This window comes from Artemia franciscana, chromosome 7 (genome assembly GCF_032884065.1).
Source record: "Artemia franciscana chromosome 7, ASM3288406v1, whole genome shotgun sequence".
Classification (NCBI taxonomy): domain Eukaryota; kingdom Metazoa; phylum Arthropoda; class Branchiopoda; order Anostraca; family Artemiidae; genus Artemia; species Artemia franciscana.
The window spans coordinates 26,575,649-26,601,113 of NC_088869.1; the positions used below are offsets into that span (position 1 = coordinate 26,575,649).

Consider the following 25,465-nt stretch of genomic DNA (forward strand, 5'->3'; position numbering starts at 1 on the left):
ATTCGAATGGGAATTAAAAATTCTAGTGCTGTTTTTAAGCTGCAAATAAGATTGTGCCGCGAAAAAAGTGGCATGCGTTTTTTGTCATTTTGTGGCACAAAGCAACAATTTTGTGCCAAAGAGGGCCAAAAAGCTATCGATTGAAAATTTTGAGATAGCACATCAATTTAAAATATTTGTTTAGTTACCTATTGAACCTCTCACTTTCAGAGATAGTAATGCCATGCGGTAGCACATTTCTTCCTAAAGATGGACTAGTTCATACAAAATAAACAGATCATATAGAAAGTTATTTTATAGCTTCATTTAAATAAGTTGACTCAGTTGAAGCTTGGTAAATTATGTACCATGATGCTTAATTGCGCAACGACTAGCATGGAGGAGAGCCGGTGGTCATCATAGTCGATACTTCGAAGTCCGAATTCGGTCCTTTGAGGGCTTGTGATAGTGATCTTTTTGAAATAAATATCTTATCTTATCAGATAGGGGGGCAAAAAATGTATCTTATGCACAAGCTTCCTAACTCTTAATGGCTATTCGAATAAACGTAGGAAGAAGTTATGGGGGGGGGGTAAAAATGAGTTTTATCACATTCAATCCTGGGAACTTTTTTGGACTAAGTCGATGTGATATGGGTGCTGCGAGATAATACACGGATTAGTAAAACGCCTGCAAGTTTTTAAGGCGGCGAATGGAGGCATGTGCTATCAGAAGCTCTATTTTTATCTAAGTTCAACTGGGATTTCTTATTTACCTGTTTATATACATTTTATTGTCTTATCTTTCTGTTGGCATTACCCACCCCCCCTCCCCTGGGTGCCTTTGATTCTGTCCATGTGAGACATTTTTATATATATATTAATTTTATGAATTAAAAAAAACTTTCCAAAAAAAACGAATGACCGTGGATTGTCGGTTTAATTGACATCTACTGACATTTATTCCATAAAGTTTTGATTGTTTTATTTATGAAAGTAAAACAGTGAACACATTTAAAACGTGTTTTGTTTTCAGTAAAGCGCAAATTACGTTCTGGTCTTGAGAAGGCATGGGGGTTATCAGCCGTACAAATGTTAATTTTTGCTCGTTTTGAGTTTGTCTCGGCTATTTATTGTAATATCTGTTCGTTTTGAGTTCCATTTATTTATTGGTAGTGACTTGTGGTAGTTTACGCTTGGAGATTATTTGACTTTATATCCGCTCATTTTTGGCTTAATCAAACTCTTTACTTTTCTTTGAAAAACTTGTTGTATGGAAAAAGTTTTTTAAATTAATCTCTGTTCGCTTTTTATTGGCATATTCTTTTCCATGAAAAAAAGATATAATGTTTTATATCTTTTTAAGTATCCATAGTTTTGGTTGCTATTTATATGTTGGAGAAACTTTTTTAATAATTTTTAATCCTGACCCAAACAGCATCTTTTAATTTGATTTTGTAACTCCTGAAGTTGACCTGAAAAAAAAAAATTATTCCCAAAAGGTTCTATCTCTGCTCTTTGACAACCTGAATACACTTGCAGTCTTTTTATTTATTTAAATTGTAAGAGCAGAAGTAGTAATAGTATTAGCCTCAAAAGTTTAACTTAATGCTCCCAGTCATTCTTGATACATTGCTGAGGTGTCTTCTTGGGAACCATAAGCACAATGCCTTTTGATTTAGTTTAAAGCAACATTTAGTTTTAAAGCATAATGGCTCAGTTGCTCGATTGTGGGGGGTTGACATCCAATATCCCTAAAGACATAATTCTTGGACAGTTCTACTATGCTGAACAAAACGGCTGTCTCAAAATTTTAACTGGATGCGTTTGGTAACTGAATGGGATTGGGAGAAGGGCTGATCTCCCTCCAATCTCTTTACTCCTTAAAAGGGCACCAGAACTTTTAATTTTGAATTGAATTATCTCCTTTGAAATCTTTAATATTATTTCTAGCTATTATAGATTGGTGCAGCCTATTATGTTGCTTATACGCCCTTTTGAAAACCTGCATGTACACAGTTTTTCCGTCTAATTGAAACTCCTAAACTTTCCCTTAAAGTTTTACTAGTATACACATAGTGCCTTCGGGTTAGTTCAAAATCCTCCAAAATTTGCCTTTAAAGGTCTAACTTAATAATGTTATTTGTTCTTCAGATATTGCTGTGTCACCTTTTTGAAAGTCCACATGCTCAGAGTTTGTTTTGATTTAGTTCAGCATCTGCGTAAATATTTCTTAAAAGATTCACCTTAAAACCCTTAGACTGTATAGTAGCAATAGTTGTAGCAGCATTAGCGGCAGTATGCGCATAGCATCTTTGGTTTCTTCAGCATCCCCCTTCAACACACGATGAAAGTTTTATCTTAATACTATCACCCATTCTTGAAGCATTTCTGATGCCTCCGCTTGACAACCTGTGCCGACATGATGTTTTTCAATTTAGTTTCATTTAGTTACTATACATATCAAATTTTTCACCTTAATATCCTTCGCTTTAACAGCAGTAGAAGTAGTATTAGCAGTAGAATTAATTATGTTACCCTAAGCTTTAGTGGCAGTAGTAGCAATAGAAGTAGTAATAATAGTGACTTTAGTAGTAGTATAAGTAGAAGCAGTAGTATTAGGATGAAAATATTTTTGTTTGGTTAGTTCAGCATCCCTCACAACAAGCCCTATTAGTTTTAATTTCACACACCGAACTGTACTTAAGATATTGCTATTTACAGCCTTTTGACAACCTGCACACAGACGGCGTTTTGTGATGCAGTTCATCTCTCCCCCTCCTCTTCAAAGTCCATTGAAAATTTCACCTTCATACTCCTAGGCACAGTTCTAATAGTAGTCACAGTAGTAGTAATAGTAGTAAATGCGGTAGTAGTAAATGTAGCAGTAGCAGTAGTATTTGCAGTAGTGTGCACATATTGCCTTTTGGCGAGATGATCTTCCCCTTTAACTATTCTCTGAAAGTTCCAACTTAATACCCAAATCAATTCTTGAGACACGGTATTTTGCCAATTTGTATGCACATAGCCTCTTTGGTTTAGTTCAAATTTCCCATTTCCCATCACTATTTTTGATAGATTGGTATGATAGGAGTAGTCGTGGTAGTTGTAGTAGTATTGGTAGCATGCAAATATTGCCTTTTTGATCATTTCCTGAATTTTCCAATTTTATATGCTCGGTTATTCCAGTGTTACACCCGTTTGACAATTCTTATGTACATAATGTGTTTTGATTTAGTTCAAAACAGTCTCTGAAAGGTTTGCCTGTATGCCCTTCGTCTTCTTGAACAAATTACTTAGCTTATAGCCCTTGTTCTGAGGACTGTAAGGAGGTTGACATCCCCAAAGACACAACTACTGGAATTTTCAAAAAGGCTGACCAAAATAGATCTCTTAAAATTTTATTTGGATAAATTTATTGGGGGCTGTTTGCCCTCCATTAATTATTGTCTCTTAAAAAGGACCCCAAAATTTGAGACTTCCAATCAAATGAGCTCCATCCGATCCAAAGCTTATACGATCACCCGTTCCCCAAAAACCTTATATGCCCTGGGGCACAACTTACAGCCCTTGCCCATATACTCTGGGGGATTGTGTCCACCCAAAAGACATTGCTATATGATTTTGGACTATTGTAAGTGTAAGTGAAGAGCGACCCTTTGATATAAACCGGAACTCAAAAATATCAAATTTTCTTTAAAATATATTCGTCAACAAAAACTTATTATTTACGCTAATTTTAAATGTGTAATTTTTAAAGTTGGTCTTTAAATGGTATTTACCCCCCCCCCCAGTAAGGAGTGTGCCCTTAATGGGAATTAGCTAATGAAATTCAGTATGAATGAGAACTCTAAAGCCAGTATTTACAAAATTTGAGATTTCTAAAATAAAAATCCAGAGACGTATAGTCACGCACGTGACCAACCTTATGATCTGACCGTGTGATCATGTGACCATAAAAGAGTTCGTTAGAATGAATATTTGGAGATTTAGTGTCATTTTAAGTAACAAAAGGCATCATGCCTCAGGAAAGGGGCTGTTCCCTTCTCAACGCCCTGCTCTTTACGCTAAAGTTTTTTACTGTTTAATAAAGTAGAATTGAGAGAAAGAGTCAAACTTTAGCGTATAGAGCGGGACGTTGAGAAGGGAACAGTTCCTTTCATACACGGAGTATTTTCTGTTCGTTTTAAGTTTTAATGTCGCTCCTTACTTTCAGTTAAAAAAAAACTTGTTTTTTTTTTATTTGCAACTAAGGAGCGACATTACAACTTGAACAGAAATTTTTCCGTATATCAAAGGGGTTGTCCCCTCCTCAATACCCCGCTCTTTGCTAAAGTTTGACTCTTTTTCACAGTTCTACTTTTTAAAACAATAAAAAACTTTAGCATAAAGAGCGAGGCGTTGAGGAGGGGACAGCCCCTTTCATATACGGAATAATTTCTGTTCATTTTAAGTTTTAATGTCGCTCCTTACTTGCAGTAAAAAAACTTGTTTTTTTCTATTTAATTTCTGAAATTTTTTGAATTAATGCATGTTTTGATTTTGGCTCAGTGCACATGAATAATTAAAACGAAATTTGCGTTTTATTGTTTTTTGGCTAAATAGCTTTCTCTTAGTTTGTTCGGACGATCTTGATAAAAATGCGGTGGGGGAGGAGGCCTAGTTGCCCTCCAATTTTTGGTTACTTAAAAAGGCAACTAGACCTTTTTATTATTTTTTTTTTAACGTTTTTGTTAGTAATAAATTTACGCAACTTACGAATTAACTTAGGTGACGAACTTCTATATTTGTATATTTTTGTCACATATATGAGGGGGTTTCCCCCTCGTCAATACCTCGCTCTTTACACTAAAGGTTGAATTTTGTCCCAATTCTTTAAGAATGACCCCTGAATCACAAAGGTCGTAGAATAAATAGTTGAAATTACTAAAAATACTTTAGCGTAAAGAGCGAGGTATTGTAGAGGATATGGAACCCCTTATATACATAATAATTTCTGTTCGTTTTATGTTTTAATTCTGCTCCTTACTTCCAGCTGAATTTTTTTTCTCTCTTTTTTTTTAATATTGCTAGAAAATCCTGTGTCCACTTCATGGAAATTCTCGTCCCTCATAGTAAATTCCTCCATGGAAAGATCCCCCCACATACCCCCCCCCCCCCCTCAGCGAGAAAAGTCCCCCTGAAAAAGTATGTACACTTACCAATAACCATTACTATATGTAAACAATGGTCAAAGTTTGTAACTTACAGCCCCTCCCTCGGGGACTTTGGGAGATTAAGTCGACCCGAAAGACATAACTACTTTGTTTTTTGACTATGTTGAACTAAATAGCTATCTCAAAATTCTGGTCCGGTGACTTTGGGAAAAAAGAGCGTGGGAGGAGGCCTGGGTGCCCTCCAATTTTTGGTCACTTAAAAATAGCCCTAAAACTTTTACTTTTTCCGTTAGAATGAGCTCTCTCGCAACATTCTAGGACCACTGGGTCGATACGATCATCCTTGGAAAAAAAAACGAAAAAAGAAGAAAACCTTTTTGTAGATAGAAACTTGAAACTTCTAGAGTTGGATTCTCTGATACGCTGAATCTGATGGTGTGATGTTCGAATTTTGTTCCAATTCTTTAAGAATAGTTCCTGAATCACAAAGGCCGTTTAATTAGAATGAATAGCTCTTTTGAAATTACTAAAAATACTTTAGCGTAAAGAACGAGGTATTGACGAGAGAAAGAACCCCCTCATATACGTAATAATTTCTGTTGCTTTTCAGTTTTAATGTTACTCATTACTTCGAGTTGAAAATTTTCTGATTGTTGTTTTAAATAATGCTGGGAAATCTAGCGACCCTTTTATAGAAATTCTCTTCCCCCATGAAAATTTCCTCCATGAAAAGATCTTCCCACGTAGCCCAATCCCCCCCCACCGGAAAAAAAATCTCCCTAAAAATGTCTGTATACTTACCAATAAACAATTTTGTATTTCATAACTGGCATTTTGCAACTTGGACAAAGCTCATAACTTACAGCTCTTCCCCCCAGGGACTGTGGGGGATTAAGCAGTCCTAGGAGAAATGGTTTATAGATATTTCGACTATGCTGAACAAAACGGCTCAAAATTTTGGTTCGGTGACATAGGAAAAAAAGTTGTGTGGGAGGGGGCCTAGTTGCCCTCCATTTTTGGTCACTTTAAAATAGCCCTAAAACTTTTACTTTCTGTTTGAATGAGCCTTATCCTGATATTCTATGACCAATAGATTGATGTGACCACCCCCAGGAAAAAAAAACAAATAAACACACATCCGTGAACTTTCTTCTGGCAAAAAAATGTAAAATTTTACATTTTTGTAGATAGGAGCTTGAACCTCTATAACAGGGTTCTCTGATGCGCTGAGTCTGATGGTATGATTGCCATTAAGATTCTATGACTTTTAGGGGGCGATTCCTCCCCTTTTGAAAATAATCCATTTCTCAGACTCATAACTTTTGATGGGTATGACTAAACTTGATGAAACTTGTATATTTAAAATCAACATAAAAATCCGATTCTTTTGATGTATTTATCGGTAACAAAATTCCGTTTTTTAGAGTTTTGGTTACTATTGAGCTGGGTCGCACCTTACTTACGGTTGGTAAGTAAGTACCACGAACTGTTTGGAAAGTACACCAAATTAAATTAATTTTGTTTTTATGAATTTTCTTTTTCAAATTTTGTTAAAATCTGGACTAAAAATTTTTCTGAGGTAAGGGGGAGGTAACTAATTAAGATTTTGCCCTGGGTGCGAGAGAGGCCAGAACCACCACTTAATTCTTTACCACCTATTATTTGGGTAGCTATAAGGCAACCGAGTCAAGTACTGGCTGCTACTACGGATGTCCTTCTGCAAATCCCACGTGGTTGATAACAAATAGGAATTACAGATGTGTGAACTAAATTATAACAACGACGATGAAGATATTCTGGAGCCCCTGTTAAGTTTTATAACGCGAGTCAAATTTCCTTTATAGGCTGCGTTTCAAGGTTGAGTGATTAACAACAAATCACCTGATAAGAGACCGTTCAAAAATGCAAGTATAATCAAAGGAAGTTCTCTCCTATACTATTCAGGAATAACAATTATTTTCCAATTATTTTTTTTTCGGATCCTGTTTTAGGGATTTCGTCCGTCGTTAGAAAGAAGATTATTTGGCTTTTGAATATCACATAGGTAGGAATACTTGAAAACCAAAAATTAAGTCCATTTTTGCGTTTGGCAACCCTTTAATATGGCTTTTTGTGAACAATGTATGGAGGAATATGCTCAAAGAAGAACATAGATTTAAAGAGAAGATAGATAGATAAACAGTTCGACTAAACAGATGGTTTGGATATCCTAGTGAATATATATATATATATATATATATATATATATATATATATATATATATATATATATATATATATATATATATATATATATATATATATATATATATATATATATATATATATTATATTTATATATATATATATATATATATATATATATATATATATATATATATATATATATATATATATATATATATATATATATATATATATATATATAGTTGAGCAGATCTGCAGAAGTTTTTGACAAAATGTAAAGTGGATAGTTCGACTTCCAACGATATAAATTGTTTTAAATATTTTTTTTTTGTTATAGCCGTTGTGGACCTCGTTTATCCGAAGCTGCTGGAGAAAAGTTGAAAAACCGGTATGTTCTCATGAGATTTGGTGTACGAGAACATGAATTGGATAGTGAGAAAAGATTGAGCATTCCGATTACTGTTAGGTAAGTACATTTTAATTTTGCTCTAATTCAGTGGGCAAGTTCCAGTGGCCAGTGGCCAAGTGCGGTGGTCATGTGGCCAGTTTCCTCAGTTTAAGTATGTTCATGGGCATTCTATCTGTACATACCAGCTGTGATATGATGTGCAGTGCACCTAGCTGTGCCTCCAAAGTTTATTTATTATGTCTGATTAATTTTTATTTGCCCACTCCCCCCCTAATGCTGTAAAAAAAATTGCTCTTCATCCTGGTGTAAATGCCCCTTAACCACTATGATTCCAACCAATATAATATTTTTATCGAAAAGAAGTTAAATTGGATGTTTCGAACGCGGTGGAACAACAAAGAAATAAAAAAAATGGCTGTATGGTAATGCCAGAATCATTTTATATTAAAGGTGAAATAGTTAAAAAGTTTCATTTTTATAAATAACCGTCTGACCACTGATGTCTCTACATACAGATTATGTTCAAGATCTAGCACGTTCTCCCAACCTTTGGTACTCAATTTACAGTCTTATATGAACTTTCTTGCTCTAGAACAGTGATTTACAACCGATTTTGCGCCAAGCCCCATCTAGGCATTTCGAAAATTCTGATGCCCCCTTCGTTATACTTAAATTTTGAAATTCCAAATTTTACGTCTATTCACCTGAAGGAAGCTTAAAACGTCATCAATTTAAGTTTTTTTGGGGTCGTCCTCTAGGCATATTTTATACTAATGAATCTTTTTTGCTCTTTAAATGTATTTGAATGTGATGTCATTCAGATGAAAAGTTTCTTTTTTTAAATTAAGACTAAAGTATTGTCAGCCGAAGGGTGCACGTCCAGCATAAAGAACTTCTTTGTAGCCATCTATTTTAATTTTGTGTTTGAAATAGTAGTGGGACATTTTTTATGAGTTGAAATTTCCGGGCGGTTAACCCATCTTTTCCTTGAAACATGTCATGCAACGAAATATAAACAAATGTTTATTTGCTTTGTGAAGAAACAACATTGACAATGTCCATTTTAAAGGGAAAGTAATGGTCGTGTAAGAAACTTTTGTGTCTTTTTTATACGAAGCAAATGTTCAGTTTTGTCAATGTCTCTACCCCCTATGTTATTTAACTGAATTCTGTCTTTTAAAACTATTGTACAACCAGGCAAAGAGTCTGTTAGACAACAAATATTAAAAAGAAAAAAACGTAGCGTATATACTCTTTCCTGGCTACTAAAGAAGAAAAAATGTTGCTTCATCCCCCAAACACAACATAATAAGTTTCCTTAACCCCTTCTTATCGAAAAAAAAATTGAACTTTCAACTTATTTCACAAACCTTGAGGCAAAATAGGATGCATATCAAATTATGTGTTTAATGCGCTACCTTTTAATGAAACTTGCCATCTGTATGAATATTTATAAGAGAAATATTTGATGTCCTTCAGATATAAAATAGAAACACAGATTTAATCGTATACTCTCTTGCGATGACTGTGAACTAACTGACTGATTGTAAAAGCTCTCCGGAGAAATACTGCCTTCCGCTACCCATTGTATAACATTGCGTGATTGGTTAGGCGGTACGGACACTTACCAATTATATAAAGCAAGCATGTTATTTTGCAATTTTCAATTTTGCAGATAGTTCAGCAATTCCTTGTTTCTTCCCTCAAAACTTGGAATTCTAGTGTACATTAAGAATTAAAAAAGAAAACTCAAGTGTACTCACAACCCGCCGTGAAAAAAGTGGGGAAGTATAGTAGCAATGCATTTGCCAGTTTTCATGGCCTAGTGAATTTGTTGGCAGATTTGACAGCTTTTGCAATTCTTTCGAATTATGTTACTATCAGCTTCGGAACTTTTTCTATACATACACACAACTATCTTTTTTGTTTATTTAAGAGTACTTTTACTAAGATTGACTGTGAAAAAATCATTTGAAACTGAAATGCTTTTCTCAATCCTTCACTTTTTTGGCTTGTGGAGCTAACAAATTGTTTCTTTTTTATGCTTCTGCTTGTGAAGAGATAAAATCAATATAGCCCTTCTCTTTCTTTCTGGGTCAACCCCCATCACTCAAAACACCTCACGTTCTCTGTGAAATCTTCAAACCTCCTTGAGCTTTTTGCTATTCTTTTCGAGCGTCTCTTGAGTGTACGTGTTAACAAGATATATTGGTCATGAAGGGGAAATAATGGCGATATATAGGATTTTTTATGTTAAAATCGTATCCGTGTTTTTGCCTCATAATTAATATAGCTTTCTTTCCGTTTTGAAAGACAATGTTGCCAAAACAAGAGTTTTTTCTTTTCTTTTTTTTCAAAGTTTTATGCAGAATTGGTCTGATTATTTGAAGAATCACACATTGAGTTCAGGATTTTATTCGCCTGAGTCGGCATAACGCAAACGAGTCTTTAATAGATAATTTTTCTTCTGTGGAATATGTAGTAGATTTTACGGCAAAAATAAAAGAAAGTAAAACAGTTTTTTTTGGATAGACTAACGAACGACAAATGTTAATAACCATTTTGTATTCTTTTTTATGTTCTCTTTTCAACTGTTTCTTGTCGCTTGCAATGTAATTAAATAAAAAAAAAAGTTTTTTTTTTAATGAATGTAAGGAGCGACATTAATTTTTCTTCTGTGGAATATGTAGTAGATTTTACGGCAAAAATAAAAGAAAGTAAAACAGGTTTTTTTTTGGATAGACTAACGAACGACAAATGTTAAATAACCATTTTGTATTCTTTTTTATGTTCTCTTTTCAACTGTTTCTTGTCGCTTGCAATGTAATTAAATAAAAAAAAAAAAGTTTTTTTTTTAACGAATGTAAGGAGCGACATTAAAACTTAAAACGAACAGAAGTTACTCCTTATATGAAAGGGGCTTTTCCTCCTCAACGCCTCGCTCTTTACGCTAAAGTTTGACTCTTTCTCTTAACTCTACTTTTTAAAACAGTAAAAAAATTTAGCGTAAAGAGCCAGGCGTTGAGGAGGAAAAGCCCCTTTCATATAAGGAATACATTCTGTTCGTTTTAAGTTTTAATGTCGCTCCTTACTTTCATTTAAAAAAACTTGTTTTTTTTTAATTTAATTTCTGGACGTTTTTGAATTAATGCATCTTTTGATCTTGGCTCTCCGCACATAAATAATTAAAACGAAATTTGCATCTTGATTTTTTTTTTTTTTTTTTGGCTAAATGGCTTTCTCATAGTTTTATTCGGAAGATTTTGAGAAAAAAGGAGCAAGGGAGGAGGCCTAGTTGCCCTCCAATTTTTTGATTACTTAAAAAGGCAACTAGAACTTTTATTTTATACGAACGTTTTCATTTGTAAAAATATACGTAATTTACGAATCAACCTACGTAACGAACTTCTATATTCGTATGTTTTTATTGTGTATATGAGGGGGTTCACCCCTCGTCGATACCTCGGTCTTTACAATAAAGTTTAAATTTTGTCCCAATTCCTTAAGAATGACCCCTGAATCACAAAGGCTGTAGAATAAATAGTTGAAATTACTAAACATACTTTAGCGTAAAGAGCGGGGTATTACGAGGAGGTAAATCCCGCATATGCATAATAATTTCTGTTTGTTTTAAGTTTTAATGCTGCTCCTCACTTCCAGTAGAAAAAACTTTTCATATTTATTTTTTCATTGTTTTTTTTTAATAATGCTAGAAAATCCTGCGCCCCTTCAATGAAAGTCTCTTCCCCCATGATAAGTTCCTCCATGGAAAGGTTTTCCCACGCAACCCCCCCCCCTCTCAACTCTCCCCCCAAACCAAAAAAATCCCTCTGAAAACGTCTGTACACTTCTCAGTAACCATTACTATATGTAAACACAGGTCAAAGTTTGTAACTTGCAGCCCCTCCCACGGGGACTGTGGGGGATTAAGTCATCCCCAAAGACATAGTTATTAGGTTTTTCGACTATGTTGAATAAAATGGCTATCTCAGAATTTTGATCCGGTGACTGTGGAGGAAAATTGAGCGTGGGAGGGGGCCTAGGTGCCCTCCAATTTTTTGGTCACTTAAAAAGGGCACTAGAACTTTTACCGTTAGAATGAGCCCTCTTGCAAAATTCTCGGACCACTGAATCGATACGATCACCCCTAAAAAAAAAAAAAAAAAAAAAAACAAATAGCCACGCATCCGTGATTTGTCATCTGGCAAAAAATGCGAAATTCCACATTTTTGTAGATAGGAGCTTGAAACTTCTACAACAAGGTTCCCTGATACGCTGAATCTGATGGTCTGATTTTCGTTACGATTGTATGACTTTTAGGGGATGTTTCCTCCTATTTTCTAAAATGAGGCACATTTTCTCAGGCTCGTAAATTTTGACGGGTAATACTAATTTTGATGAAACTTAATATTTAAAATCAGCATTAAAATGCGATTCTTTTGATGTAACTGTTGGTATCAAAATTCCATTTTTTATAGTTTCGGTTACTATTGAGCCGGGTCGCTCCTTACTACAGTTTGTTACCACGAACTGTTTGATATTCGTGAATACCTCACCTGTGTCAAATGCGTAGAAATATAGCTAATTGCTGCATCTGCTATAGCAAAGCCATTTTGATATCTCATAATACCTCCATGATTGTAAAGAGGTTATATAGGTATATATCTTAGTCTACTCGAATAAAAACGCAATATAGAGTATATTTCTACAAGATCACACTGAAAAACAAACAGTTACTTCAACCTGATATGAAAATCTGATTTTACTAGTCCACTGTGCCCAACAATATCTGTTTTTGACAAATCTCTAATAATGGGAGCTCCAATTTTTTTCTTTTTTTTTTTTGCTTGTAGTTCCATGTTTGTAGAGATTTTTGCATCTGAACTACCAGAATAACATAAAAAGACCAATATCTCAGATATTTAAATCTTAGAAAGAGTCTCGTTGTATTTTTGAATTTAGTTTTAAAGGGGGGGGGGGGAATTTCTTATAAGAAAAAACTTAGTTTTGCTATCCTATGTAATTGTTCCAAGACAAGTTCCATTAATGACCCATAAAAAATTCGGTTTCCTTTGCGGAAAGTATTGAATTAATTCATAAATATGTGGTGCAGTACAAAGTACTTTGTAAAACTATGTCATCAGTGTCCTCAGCTTTGGATTATATAATAATGATAATACGTAATGGAGTGGTTAACACGAATTGTGCCGTATGAGCATATTGAAAAGGAATAAGGTCCATTAAAATGGTCCTTTATTACATAATTCAGTGGATTGTTCTATATTTCTAATTCCTGACTCTATTTAGTAAACAGTTGCCAAGGATAGTATTTCCAAGAATCAAAAGGTAGCTCTTTCTCATGTGTCTTGTTTTGCGTCATAGAAGTAAGAAGCCGGTCAAGAGACTACTTATGATCGCAAGTAGGATAAAAGCTTTCAAATGAGATACAAAAAGAAATGATTTCTCTTAATATTTTCATGGCTTCTGTTTTAATGAGAAGAAAAATATGACACACGCGAGATTGTAGATACTAAGAATGTGGTAAACTTGATAGCACGTGAGCTTTAGTAGTTTAAGGTATGGATATCTATAAGATCGGATTAAAAGAAATGAAGAAAAAGGTGGTGTCACAAATAGTGTAGTTGCGCTCACCTAAAATTAAAGAACAAGAAAAAGTTTGGAATGCTAGTTCCTCAAGTTGTTGTACTATATTGTATCGGATTAACGACGTTTCTTGACTACTATGGTCCGTGCGTCGGCATTGCAGTGTGTTGTTACATCTGGGTTCGATCTCTGGGTCCTTTGTTACCAACATGAGATAAAACCTACTGCGACCACAGGATAGTATCTTAAGTTGTATGTTATTCCTCGGTAGAATCTGAAAAAAAGCGTAAACCGCAGTATAGCCGAAATGTAGTCTTACACGTCAACCTTCTTATAAATGCTTTCTATCAAGGACTTTATTGTACTAGGCTCCAACAATGGGTAAAGTTTCACTGAGAAAACTGATGGTTATAATTTACCAGGAGTAGAATACGCTTGACTGGCTTTGTTATTACTATGCCACTCTTCTTTTTTCTTGGGTCTATATTTTAAAAGTGAATATACTAAAATACCATTATTTGGTTTCACAATATTGTAAGGTCCGTGCTTTTTATGTTTATGATAGATTTCGCATTTTGCTGAGCTTGAATTTTCAGACAGTTCGTGGTAACGAACTGTAAGTAAGGAGTGAACCGGCTCAATCGTAAACAGAACTCTAAACAACGGTGCCATTTTGATGCCAATAGATGTATCAGAAGAATTGTCTTATTATGCTGATTTCAAATGTATAAATTTCGTCAATTTTAATCTTATCCATTAAAGGTTACGAGCCTGAGAAAAGTTGTCTAATTTTCTAAAAAAAGGGGAAATACTCCCCCCCCCCAAAGTCAGAGAATTTTAATGAACATCAGCGTAAACAAATTCTGCGTATCAGAAACCCTACTGTAGAGGTTTCAATCTCCTATGCAAAAATGTGGAATTTTGTATTTTTTGCCAGAAGAAAGTTCACGGATGCGTTTTCTCCACGGACTTCCGGGGTTTTCTCTACGGTGGAATTTTCCATGGGTAGGGAAGTTTCCAAGGAGTAAACTTATCAGGGAAAATTATACACTGTGGGAATTTGCCAGAATTCTTGTACAAAATTCTTTTATGTGTCTTGCTTTCTCTTTTCCGACTCAATTATGCATGTGAGGTTGTTAAGAGTACCTCTCTGGGGTTAATTTTCACCAGGATTGATTTGTCTTGAGGATATTTCTGTGGGGAGGGGTGGCCTCTCTTCGTGGTCGTGGGACCAGATTTCTTGACATTATTTAAAAAACGATCAGAAATTAAATAAAAAAAAAAGTTTTTCAACTGAAAGTAAGGATCAACAATAGAATTTAAAACGAGCAGAAATTATTACGTATATAAAGGGTGTTGCCCCCCCCCTCAACACCTCGCTCTTTACGTTAAAGTTTGAATTTTGTTCCAATTCTTTAAGAATGACTCCTGAAACACAAGGGCCGTTTAATTAGAACAATAAGTCGCTTTTTTAAAAGTACTAAAAACCTTTAGCTTAAAGAGTGAGGTGTTGAGGAGGGGATAACACCCTTCATTTACATAATAATTTCTGTTCGTTTCAAGTTTTACTGCTGCTCCTTACTTTTTAACTTTTTTTTATTTAATCTCATAAGCTTGAATCTTAATGAGATAAAGACAAGTTTTCCCTAATATTTACTTACAGAGAAGCTCTATTGACAATGAATAGTCCTCATATTATGTAAAGATTAAGAACTTTCATTAATTCATGACATGGTTATATCGTTTTGTGTTTAAGCTTGTATAAATGATTGCTAATAGTCATAAGGTCTGAGAAAAGAGACGCCCTAAAAACTACTCGTCCGATTTTCTGTTTTCCTTCACAGCTTCTGCTAAGCAATTTCTTGCTATGTGTCTGAAATTATTCTTGGAACATTACTCGCTCTAAGAAATATTTCCTCTTCCATTTGGCCGAGTTTTCCAAAACGTGAAGCATTCACTTCTTATTCATTGCTTCAACTGTTTTTGATTAGGATAGCTTTTTGGCGCCTGTTGTTCTCAAGAAGGATTTCCCATGAGCCGTTGTCTCTTCCCTTTCCCCTGGAAATGATTCATTTTGGTCGATTAATTAACGGAGTAAGGCATATTTCTTTCTTGATTGTTCTAGCATAACGACCATCTTAAATTACTTCGTCTTAGGAAAATTCTTATATCGAAAATGCTAAGAGTCGGAAACTAAATATTTGGTTTGTAGTTGTTTGTTGACTGTAACTAAAAGCATTTCTAGGATTTATATATTTTCTCTTTTTGATTCTGTTGTTTTTCGGTATATTTCGATAGAAATCGAATAAAGTGATAAAAACGTAAAATTCAAATAACATATAGATTTTACTTGAAGTGTTTAGAAGTGAAATCGATTAGTCCTTAAAACAAACAGCACTAAAAATTCAAACAGACGTAATATTGTTGCCGGTTAGTTTTAATGTACCTGCCATCTATTGGAAAAAAGTAAAGAATTTTCATTGCTCGCTTTTATGTTTATATAGTATTGAATTTATTAGTACTGTGGTTTCTTTTTCTATTAACTTTTTCTTTAGAAATGGTTCTAGTTATTCTTCAAAGATGAAATTAATCAAGTAAAATTTGATCAAACCTCATCAAGTAATTTGAAGTTAAAATCCACCCAAAACTCAAAAGTCTACTTAGTTCATTTGGTTCTGTGAAAAGGTAGCGCGTCGGTGGTGTGCACCTATCAGGCCTGTTGATAAAAAGAAAAGAAGGTACTCTATTCAAGGCCTTTTTTTCTTAATATTTTACTAAATGATCTGCATGTTAAAGTGTTCCGTCCACAAGCTGTGCAGTATGTAGGAATTAGGATTAAAAGCAGTAAATGAGGATTAAGGGTTTTTAATAGACGAAGGCACGGTATATATTTGATATCCTTGGTTCCGGTTATTAATCTATAACCTCATACATGGTTGCATGATTCTGACGCGTCTTTTTTTCAGTTTCCCAGTGGGTAGGCGAGGACTTTGAATTTCCTTCCTCTGTGAATGCCCTTAATGAACCTATTGTACTGTTTTATAGTAGAAATTAAATTCAAAAAAACTTTTTTTTTAACTGAAAGTAAGGAGCGACATTAAAACTTAAAACGAACAGAAATTACTTCGTATATGAAAGGGGCTGCTTCCTCATCAACGCCCCGCTCTATACGGTAAAGTTTGACTCTTTCTCTCAACTCTTCTTTTTAAAACAGTAAAAACTTTAGCGTAAAGAGCGGGGCGCTGATGAGGAAGCAGCCCCTTTCATATACGAAGTAATTTCTGTTCGTTTTAAGTTTTAATGTCGCTCCTTACTTTCAGTTAAAAAAAAACTTGTTTTTTTTTTATTTAATTTCTTCTTAACGTTTTTGAATCAATGCATGTCTTGATTTTGGCTCTCCGCAGAGGAATAATTAAAACGAAACTTGCATATATTTTTTTTTGGCTAAATGGCTTTCTCATAGCTTTGATCGAATGATTTTGAGAAAAAAGAGCGGGGGAGGAAGCCTAATTGTACTCCGATTTTTTGGTTACTTAAAAAGGCAGCTAGAACTTTTAATTTTTTACGAATGTTTTTATTAGTAAAAGAAATACATAATTTATAAATTAGCTTACGTAACGAACTTTTGTATTTTTCATGCTTTTATTACATATATGAGGGGGTTCACCCCCTCGTAAGTACCTCGCTCTTTACACTAAAGCTTAAATTTTGTCCCAATTCATTAAGAATGACCCCTGAATCACAAAAGCCGTAGAATAAATAGTTGAAATTATTAAAAATATTTTAGCGTAAAGAGCGAGGTATTAGGAGGAGGTGAGCCCCTCATATGCATAATAATTTCTGTTCGTTTTAAGTTTTAATGCTGCTCCTTACTTCCAGTCGAAAAAACTTTCATATTTATTTTTTCATTGTTTTTTTTTTTAATAATGCTAGAAAATCCTGCGCTCCCTTCATGGAAATTTTCTTCCCCCATGACATATTCCTCGATGGAAAATTCCCCCAACATATCCCCCTGTTCTCAACCCTTCCCCCCAACCAAAAAATCCCCCTGAAAACGTCTGTACACTTCCCAGTAACCATTAGCATATGTAAGCACTGGTCTAAGTTTGTAACTTGTAGCCCCTCCCACGGGGACTGTGGGGGAGTAAGTTGTCCCCAAAGACATATTTTTAAGTTTTTTCGACTACGCTGAATAAATTGGCTATCTCAGAATTTTGATCCGTTGACTTTGGGAAAATAATTAGCGTGGGAGGGGGCCTAGGTACCCTCCAAATTTTTTGGTCAATTAAAAAGGGCACTAGAACTTTTCATTTCCGTAAGAAGTAGCCCTCTCGCAACATTGTAGGACCACTTGGTTGATATGATCACCCCTGAAAAAAAAACAAACAAAAAAAACAAACAAACAAATAAACACGCATCCGTGATCTGCCTTCTGGTAAAAAATACAAAATTCCACATTTTTGTAGATAGGAGCTTGAAACCTCTACAATAGGGTTCTCTGATACGCTGAATCTGATGGTGCGATTTTTGTTAAGATTCTATGACTTTTAGGGGGTGTTTCCCCCTATTTTCTAAAATAAGGCAAATTTTCTCAGGCTCGTAACTTTTGATGGGTAAGACTAAACTTGATAAAACTTATATATCTAAAATCAGCATTAAAATGCGATTCTTTTGATGTAGCTATTGGTATCAAAATTCCATTTTTTAGAGTTTTGGTTACTATTGAACCGGGTCGCTCCTTAATACAGTTCGTTACCACGAACTGTTTGCTGAATCAGAATGTATAATCACAGTTTCTGACAATCATTCAAAGCTAGATCTTGTGCACTTGATCATGTCAATAACCTTTAAACAAAGCCTTCCTTTTCGTCAGTATAGACCTACTTTCTATAATCGATGACCAGATAATAAATACATTTACAAATTTTCTGCTAAAAGAGAATTCTATCCCTTGAAAACTTTCAGAAGGTATTTTGTGTTTCTATATACTACTATAGCTACTGACCACTTAATGCAGCACCCAGCTGCCTAAGGCCAACACAGCTGCATTCGTTCATCCCCCACCCCAATCAATCCTTACCTTCACATTTTACCCTTCCCGTGATGTTGCTGTCTCCTATAGATCTTTCCTTATACGACCTACTTTTAGTTTGAACCCAGATTCATGGACAAAAAGAATAATCTTTGGAAATTTTTCATCATTCATCCATAGAACGTGCTCTAGCCATCTCACGTTTTCTTGCATTATAGCCCTAGGAAGTGAGATATAGATGGAAACTATCCCTGGGTGTCAGTTATGGTTGAAGTTTTTGCTCAATTATTCAGTAAAGATTTAAAACTTCTTTTGTGGGACTGTTAGCTGCTCGTTTAACCTGTACTGTGTATTAAGTATTCTCATGTAGTGGCTTTATCGGTGTGAGTTATTTGGGACTAAAAGCATGCTAAAAACTGATAATAATTACTTCGAGCTTGTTCCAGAGACGGTTCTAGGCCTGAACATAGGGGTAGCTGCCCCTTCTTTATTTTTCTGACCTCTGGTATTAATTTCATTTTATGTTATATTTTTACACTCCCGTGGTATACCTTGCCTCCCCCCAGATTATGAGGCCAAAAACCACCATTGGTTCGTTTATTGAGCTTTTCAGTTTATGTTTTACAACTTGAAACTGTCTAGTTTTGAAAGAATTGGAACAGAATCTAGTCAGAAAAAAAAGTAACATCCACTGATCATGATGAGCTTCTAGGTTACAACAAACTTGGTCGCTTTTCGACTAAATGGTTCATTTTTGGGAGGATCTTCATGAAAATCCTCCCTAAAGTGAAATAAAATCCCAATATTTTAACTTTTAGATTTATATTAATAAAAGAAAACGAAATTCTGGGGAAATTTTATAGAATTCTTCAGGGAGGCAAGATGACCAGTATCTTCTGCATATTACCCCCTCTTCCCTTTTTTCACCAACGTAAGCGACGGGAAATTTGTTAGAATAAAATTTACCCTTAATAGCTACTACCACTGTGAACAACTCGTTGCAGCACCAAGCCGCCTGAGGCCAACACAATTGCGCAAGTGACTCCTCTACCCCGATCAATTTGACGCCTCACTATCCACATCCATTAAGTTCTGGCTTCTTTTAAATCCTTCCTTATGACCTGTTCTCACCCCATCCCGCGACCACCTACTTTTCGTTTGGCTCCAGGTGGATGGCAGTAAAGAACGATCTTTGGCAATCTGTCGTCCTTCATCCGTATGAGAAGAAAATTTGTTGTTCGTCTGGTATTGAATAATTTGTACTCTAATATTTTCGCGTAACATGTCTCTTTGTCATATGGATGAATAATGAAAGATATAACCAGTGGAGATAGTGAGGCAAGAGTTACTTTTTCTCTGTGGGTCCACTGAAAAATGATCAACTAACAACTTTCTTTGAACAACTTACGGACTCTTGCAACAGGTGCTTAAACTAGGCTTGCTATTCATTATATTCCCTACATTACGGATATTATCCTTCAAGAACATGCTCAACTTGTAAATCTCATTGGCGTGTCATCGGAGTTGGAATTGTTTTGACGATGAAAATAGAAATTGTCTGGTATTTAACTCGTAAAAATTCTTCCAAGTGGTTTCTGTTTTCACTGATAATCTTGTCTCTGTTGCTATGCCTCTTGTTCAAGTCTGGAAGAAAGACAGAAGATCAAATGTTTGTTCTATTATTGTCCCAATCTCTTCAAATCAGTCCAAGATCCAGTCCCGGAGTAGTCTCTAGTTCATGTGGAAAACATACTGAAATAAATGACAGAGCGACAAAACATTGTGGAAATCGCTCAAGACTAATATTTCAATAACATGTTTTTCTTTTCAAACATCTAATCTACCTCGCCGGATCAGTGTTAAGCTCAAGCAATATTTTTCTTTCTTTATCAAGTTAATGTGAATCACCCTAGCATTCTCTGATCGTATTCCGAAATTATGTTTTGATTATATATTGAATTGTAACTTGTACTGACATGTTCTGGGGTCTAAATCATATGGGCAAAGAAGCCCAGTTCACATCTGAGCAAACATCAGCAACATTTTTCTTCGGTGAAAGATTTTTGACGGTCTTTTGAATTAGCTTAAGGGTAGATTTCAACCCGAAATATGCAGAAGTACACCACAGTATACACCAGTTCCTGCCTACGCTCATTATCAGAAACGTATTAAAGTAAATCTTACTTTTGTTCCTTCTACATTTTCAAAAAATCCTCAAGATTTTTCGCAGCAATATTATGTTAGCTTTGAAGCATGTATTTGTAAGTAAAAACAGAAAAATTAACAAATTTTCAAAATATTATTTAATACTAAAAAATTATAAGTGTGGTTAGAGTCTATGGTATGTCAAAAAAAAGTTTGTAGCTTGTTTGAATAGTAGACTACAATTGTATAAGACATTTCGCTGATCCAAGACTGCTCGTGACATGTTCATTTTTAATGTAATATTCCTCATTTCTTGGATTTAATCCCAGTTAGATCCCAGAAAACGGAACAACTTTGGCTCTCAATGAATTCCCAGGCAGTTTCCATAACTGTGGGACTGAACAGGTGTCTTCAACACTGTTCCTGTGGGGACGAAGTGCTTAAAATATGATGTTTAAATTGTCAGAATCTTGAAAGACCTGTTCGCTAACCTTGAAGGTAGCCACGTGTAGAAAAACTAGTTACGGTAAAAAAAAATAAGCGTGAAATAATCAAACAGTTCGTGGTAACGAATTGTAAGTAATACTTGGTTCAATAGTAACGAAACTCTAAAATAAGGGAATTTGATGCCGATCTCAAATATATGAGATAATAAGTTCTGTGTTATTCATCAAAAGTTACGAGCCTGAGGCCTGTTGCCTGATTTTTGAAAAAGGAACGAGGCAACCCCAAAAAGTCAAAGAATCAAAATGAGCATCATATCAGTAGATTCTACGCATCAGTAAACCTCGTTGTTGAGGATTCTAGCTCCCATCTGCAAAAACGTGGATTTTTTTTGCCAGAAGAAAGATAACAAATGCTTTTTTTAGGGTTAATCCTATCGAACCAAGGGTCCTAGAATATCAGGAGAAGGCTCATTTGAACGGCTATTCTAAGTTCTAGTGCTATGTTTAAGTAGCCATAACAACTGGAGGACAACTAGCCTCCCTTCCACACAGCATTTTCCCCTAAAATCATCCAATTTCATTCAGTATAGTCGAAAGGTCCAATAAATATGCTTTCGGGAATAACATGACCCCTAAAGCCCATGGGGGAAGAAGCTGTGGAAATACGAATGGCATTGTGTGACATTTCAATCACAAATGAGCTATATATCGATTGTACTAAAATTAGGCTCGCTGGTCCGTTGGTTTAATCAGAATGCACGTATCCCTTGTCACTCTCGAGGTATTTCCAATTTTATAACCTACTCAAAACGCGTTATAGCCGAATTGTGACTAGTTTTGGAGACCTAAAAGCGACAAACGCACGACTCTTTCACACCCACGCCGATTGTCACATAAGGCCCACCTTGAGATAGGCGGAAAGGTACGATTTGTGGTCGGGAGAGATATGAAGACATGTCTTATTAAAGAAAAAAAAAAGAAAAACATTTTTTTCCTGAACATTCTGGAAAATGTCACTTAATACCTTACGTATTTCCACAGCCGAAAGGTCTGAAAGCTATAAAATTTGCCCATTGTTCAATATAGTACTCTTATTGGAAAGTATACAGACATTTTTCTTTGGGGGGGGGGTATTTCCTGCATGGTTTGAAAGACAATCAGAAAATAGTCTTTTTCAAATGAAAGTGGGCTACGATGAATTTTTCAGGCGGAATCCTCCTCAAAGCATATTTTGGGGGGAGTTCTCAGGGAGAATAGAATTTTCCAGGGGAAATTTTCATGTCGAGGGGAGGAGTCTATTTTGCGTGGGATAACCTTTCCATGGAGGAATTTTCCTTGAAGGAGACAATTATCGATTATGAGGTAGCCAGATTTTCCGGCATTATTTAAAAAAAAAGACCAGAAATTAAATTAAAAAAAAATTTCAGCTGAAAGTTAGGAGCAACATTTCTCCTAACACCTTGCACTTTACTCAGAAGTCTGAGTTCTCGTCGCAATCAATTAAGAATGACTCTTGAAACACAAGGGCATTTTAGCTAAACAATAAGAAACGTTTATTAAAGTTCTAAAAAAAACTAGTACTAACTAGTACTAGGTACTTGCACGTGTAACTTTCAAAAACAGAATATAAATCATCTTTTTAATGAGGGGGGGGGTCAAAAGCTTCAGAAGGACACATTTTGAATTTGTGTTTGTTTTTTTTTTTGAAATAAAAGAACCAGGAACCAAATTACCAGTTTCAGGGGATTTTTCGGACCATTCAGGGAGCGGGGATTCCCATATCCTGTACTTACCTCAAATAACTTCCGTTTGGACGGAAGGTTTGTGAAATTGAAGTCCAACTTCAATCTAAGCACCATACTGACCAGTAATGCTTAAAATGGTTTTTTATGTATGTATGCATGCGGCTTTTGTCATTTGTATGATGTTATACTGCGAAATCCTTCGCCTGTCGTGTGCAAAAAGTGCTATTCTAAACAAAAGTATCTTGATGAAACTGTGTTTACGACTTCAAGCTTTGTTAAAAGGGATTAAAACTCAGATTTTTCTCTGTGTTTCAGCTTTATTTTTAGCTTCGCGTAAAAGATGTTGGCTCTTGCATTTTCAGCTATTTTAATCTTGGATAATCGTTTAAGAAGAGAAAATTATTATAAGTAAAATTCGAGCTCCTAAATTTTTGCATCCTTTCTGCAACAGCAGTAAAAGAATGAACGGCAGTGTATTTGTGGTGACTTTAAATCAGGGTGGTCCATCCTGATCCTGATCCAGGGTGGAAGATTCGAAAAGAATTTACGATACTTATAGCCACAAGTTTGCAATGTTCGCTAATCACCCTCCCAAAAATTAGCCCGAAAGGAGAAAGTGGTAAAACGTACAGAATAGCAAAAGCATTATAGAGAAAGCTAAGTAACAAAACGACCACATAATTTAATAACAGTCCGCAACTGTGGTGCTACCGTTTGCACTCGACAAAGATGCGAGTCAATTAAGTTCTTTAACGCTAAAGCTTGCAAAAAATGGATTTGTTACGCTAGTATATGAAAACTTCAATAATTCATTTATGTATTATATTTTGTGCTAGTTATATTTATTTTCGTCGGTTGTTTAGTTATTCCTTTATGCGCGATGAAGATGTGAGTCAATTAAGTTCTTTAACGCTAAAGCTTGCAAAAAATGGATTGATTCCGCTAGTATATGAAAACTTCAATAATTCATTTATGTATTATATTTTGTGCTAGTTATATTTATTTTCATCGGTTGTTTAGTTATTCCTTTATTCGCGATAAAGATGTGAGTCAATTAAGTTCTTTAACGCTAAAGCTTGCAAAAAATTGATTTGTTACGCTAGTATATGAAAACTTCAATAATTCATTTATGCATTATATTTTGTGCTAGTTATATTAATTTTCGTCGGTTGTTTAGTTATTCCTTTATGCGCGATGAAGATGTGAGTCAATTAAGTTCTTTAACGCTAAAGCTTGCAAAAAATGGATTTGTTACGCTAGTATATGAAAACTTCAATAATTCACTTATATATTATATTTTGTGCTAGTTATATTTATTTTCGTCGGTTGTTTAGTTATTCCTTTATGCGCGATGAAGATGTGAGTCAATTAAGTTCTTTAACGCTAAAGCTTGCAAAAAATGGATTTGTTACGCTAGTATATGAAAACTTCAATAATTCATTTATGTATTATATTTTGTGCTAGTTATATTTATTTTCGTCGGTTGTTTAGTTATTCCTTTATGCGCGATGAAGATGTGAGTCAATTAAGTTCTTTAACGCTAAAGCTTGCAAAAAATGGATTGGTTCCGCTAGTATATGAAAACTTCAATAATTCATTTATGTATTATATTTTGTGCTAGTTATATTTATTTTCATCGGTTGTTTAATTTTTTCTTTAAGAGACACAATCCCCCAAAAGATGAACCATAATCATTATTTAATTTTTATTACATATTTTAATTTGAGAAAAAACTATATTTTTTTTACTGCTATTGATTTTTTGTCAATTTCAGGCAACTTGAAGCAGTTATTCGAATTTCCGAATCCCTTGCAAAGATGCAGTTGCTGCCCTTTGCAACAGAGGCTCACGTGGACGAAGCTTTACGACTTTTTCAAGTTTCTACTCTTGATGCTGCAATGTCTGGCTCTCTTGCAGGTACTCTATTTCTCCAGATTTTTATTTTTTGTTGTCTTTTTTTTTTATCTATCCATGGTAGGCCTCTTGCTTCATTTCTTGCTTCATTTAATTTTTTTATTTATTTATTTATCAAAATCCCACCTGAATTCCTGTCGGGGACGATAAAATTTAACAAAAAAAATTACTTTAAACCTTAAACGTCACCTATACCTATTTTAAAGGTTAAATGACAGCCGAACATTCTCTTACTTATTAAAAAAGCTGAGTTGTAGGGGCTATGTTATTTTCTTATGCCCAAATAACTGCATGTACTCAGGGCGCATATCTCCAAGTACTCTGCCGTGTATGGACAAGATATCTCTTCGTAGGATGTAAGTATTAAGTCTGAACTGCAACACATGCCCAACGGGTAGCTATTGTTTTTTTTTTCTGTTATTATTAAATACAAGGTCTATTTAAAAAAAAAAGAACAAAACACTTAATTCTCCTTAAGCTTTTGTTTTATTGGAGTATACATATATTAATATCATTAGATAAGGAAAAGGTTGAGACAGAGACGAGAAGAAAAGAAAGAAAGAGAGAAAATCATGCACTTAGACGGATCCTGGCCGAAACCAGGTCAGATTTAAAGCTTTGACGCTTCTAAGCCCAAGCGTTGTTATCGCTCTGGTTTTGGGAGGTTTTCGGGGAAATCTCCAAAAATTGATGATAGTAGAATACTAGAAGCACTGGATAGAACGCAACTGATGAGCCAAAAGTAATGAAAGAGAGAGGTGACACCAAACTCTCAGCTGCCATTCTTGGAAGACATCTGACAGTTTATAAGTGGCCACGGAATTCCTGTGTTATTTTTAATTTACTTTT

At 34.9% G+C, this 25,465-nt stretch overlaps 1 protein-coding gene across 1 annotated transcript in view; it reads left to right on the forward strand.

Moving 5' to 3' along the window:
• The window catches only part of LOC136029080 (DNA replication licensing factor mcm5-A-like), a 101,731-nt gene that overhangs the window by 36,487 nt on the left and 39,779 nt on the right, over positions 1–25,465 (forward strand). The window contains exons 4-5 of the mRNA XM_065707130.1: positions 7,659–7,787; positions 24,477–24,619. Coding sequence (XP_065563202.1) covers positions 7,659–7,787; positions 24,477–24,619 — 272 coding nt within the window. The remainder of the gene's footprint in view (positions 1–7,658; positions 7,788–24,476; positions 24,620–25,465) is intronic.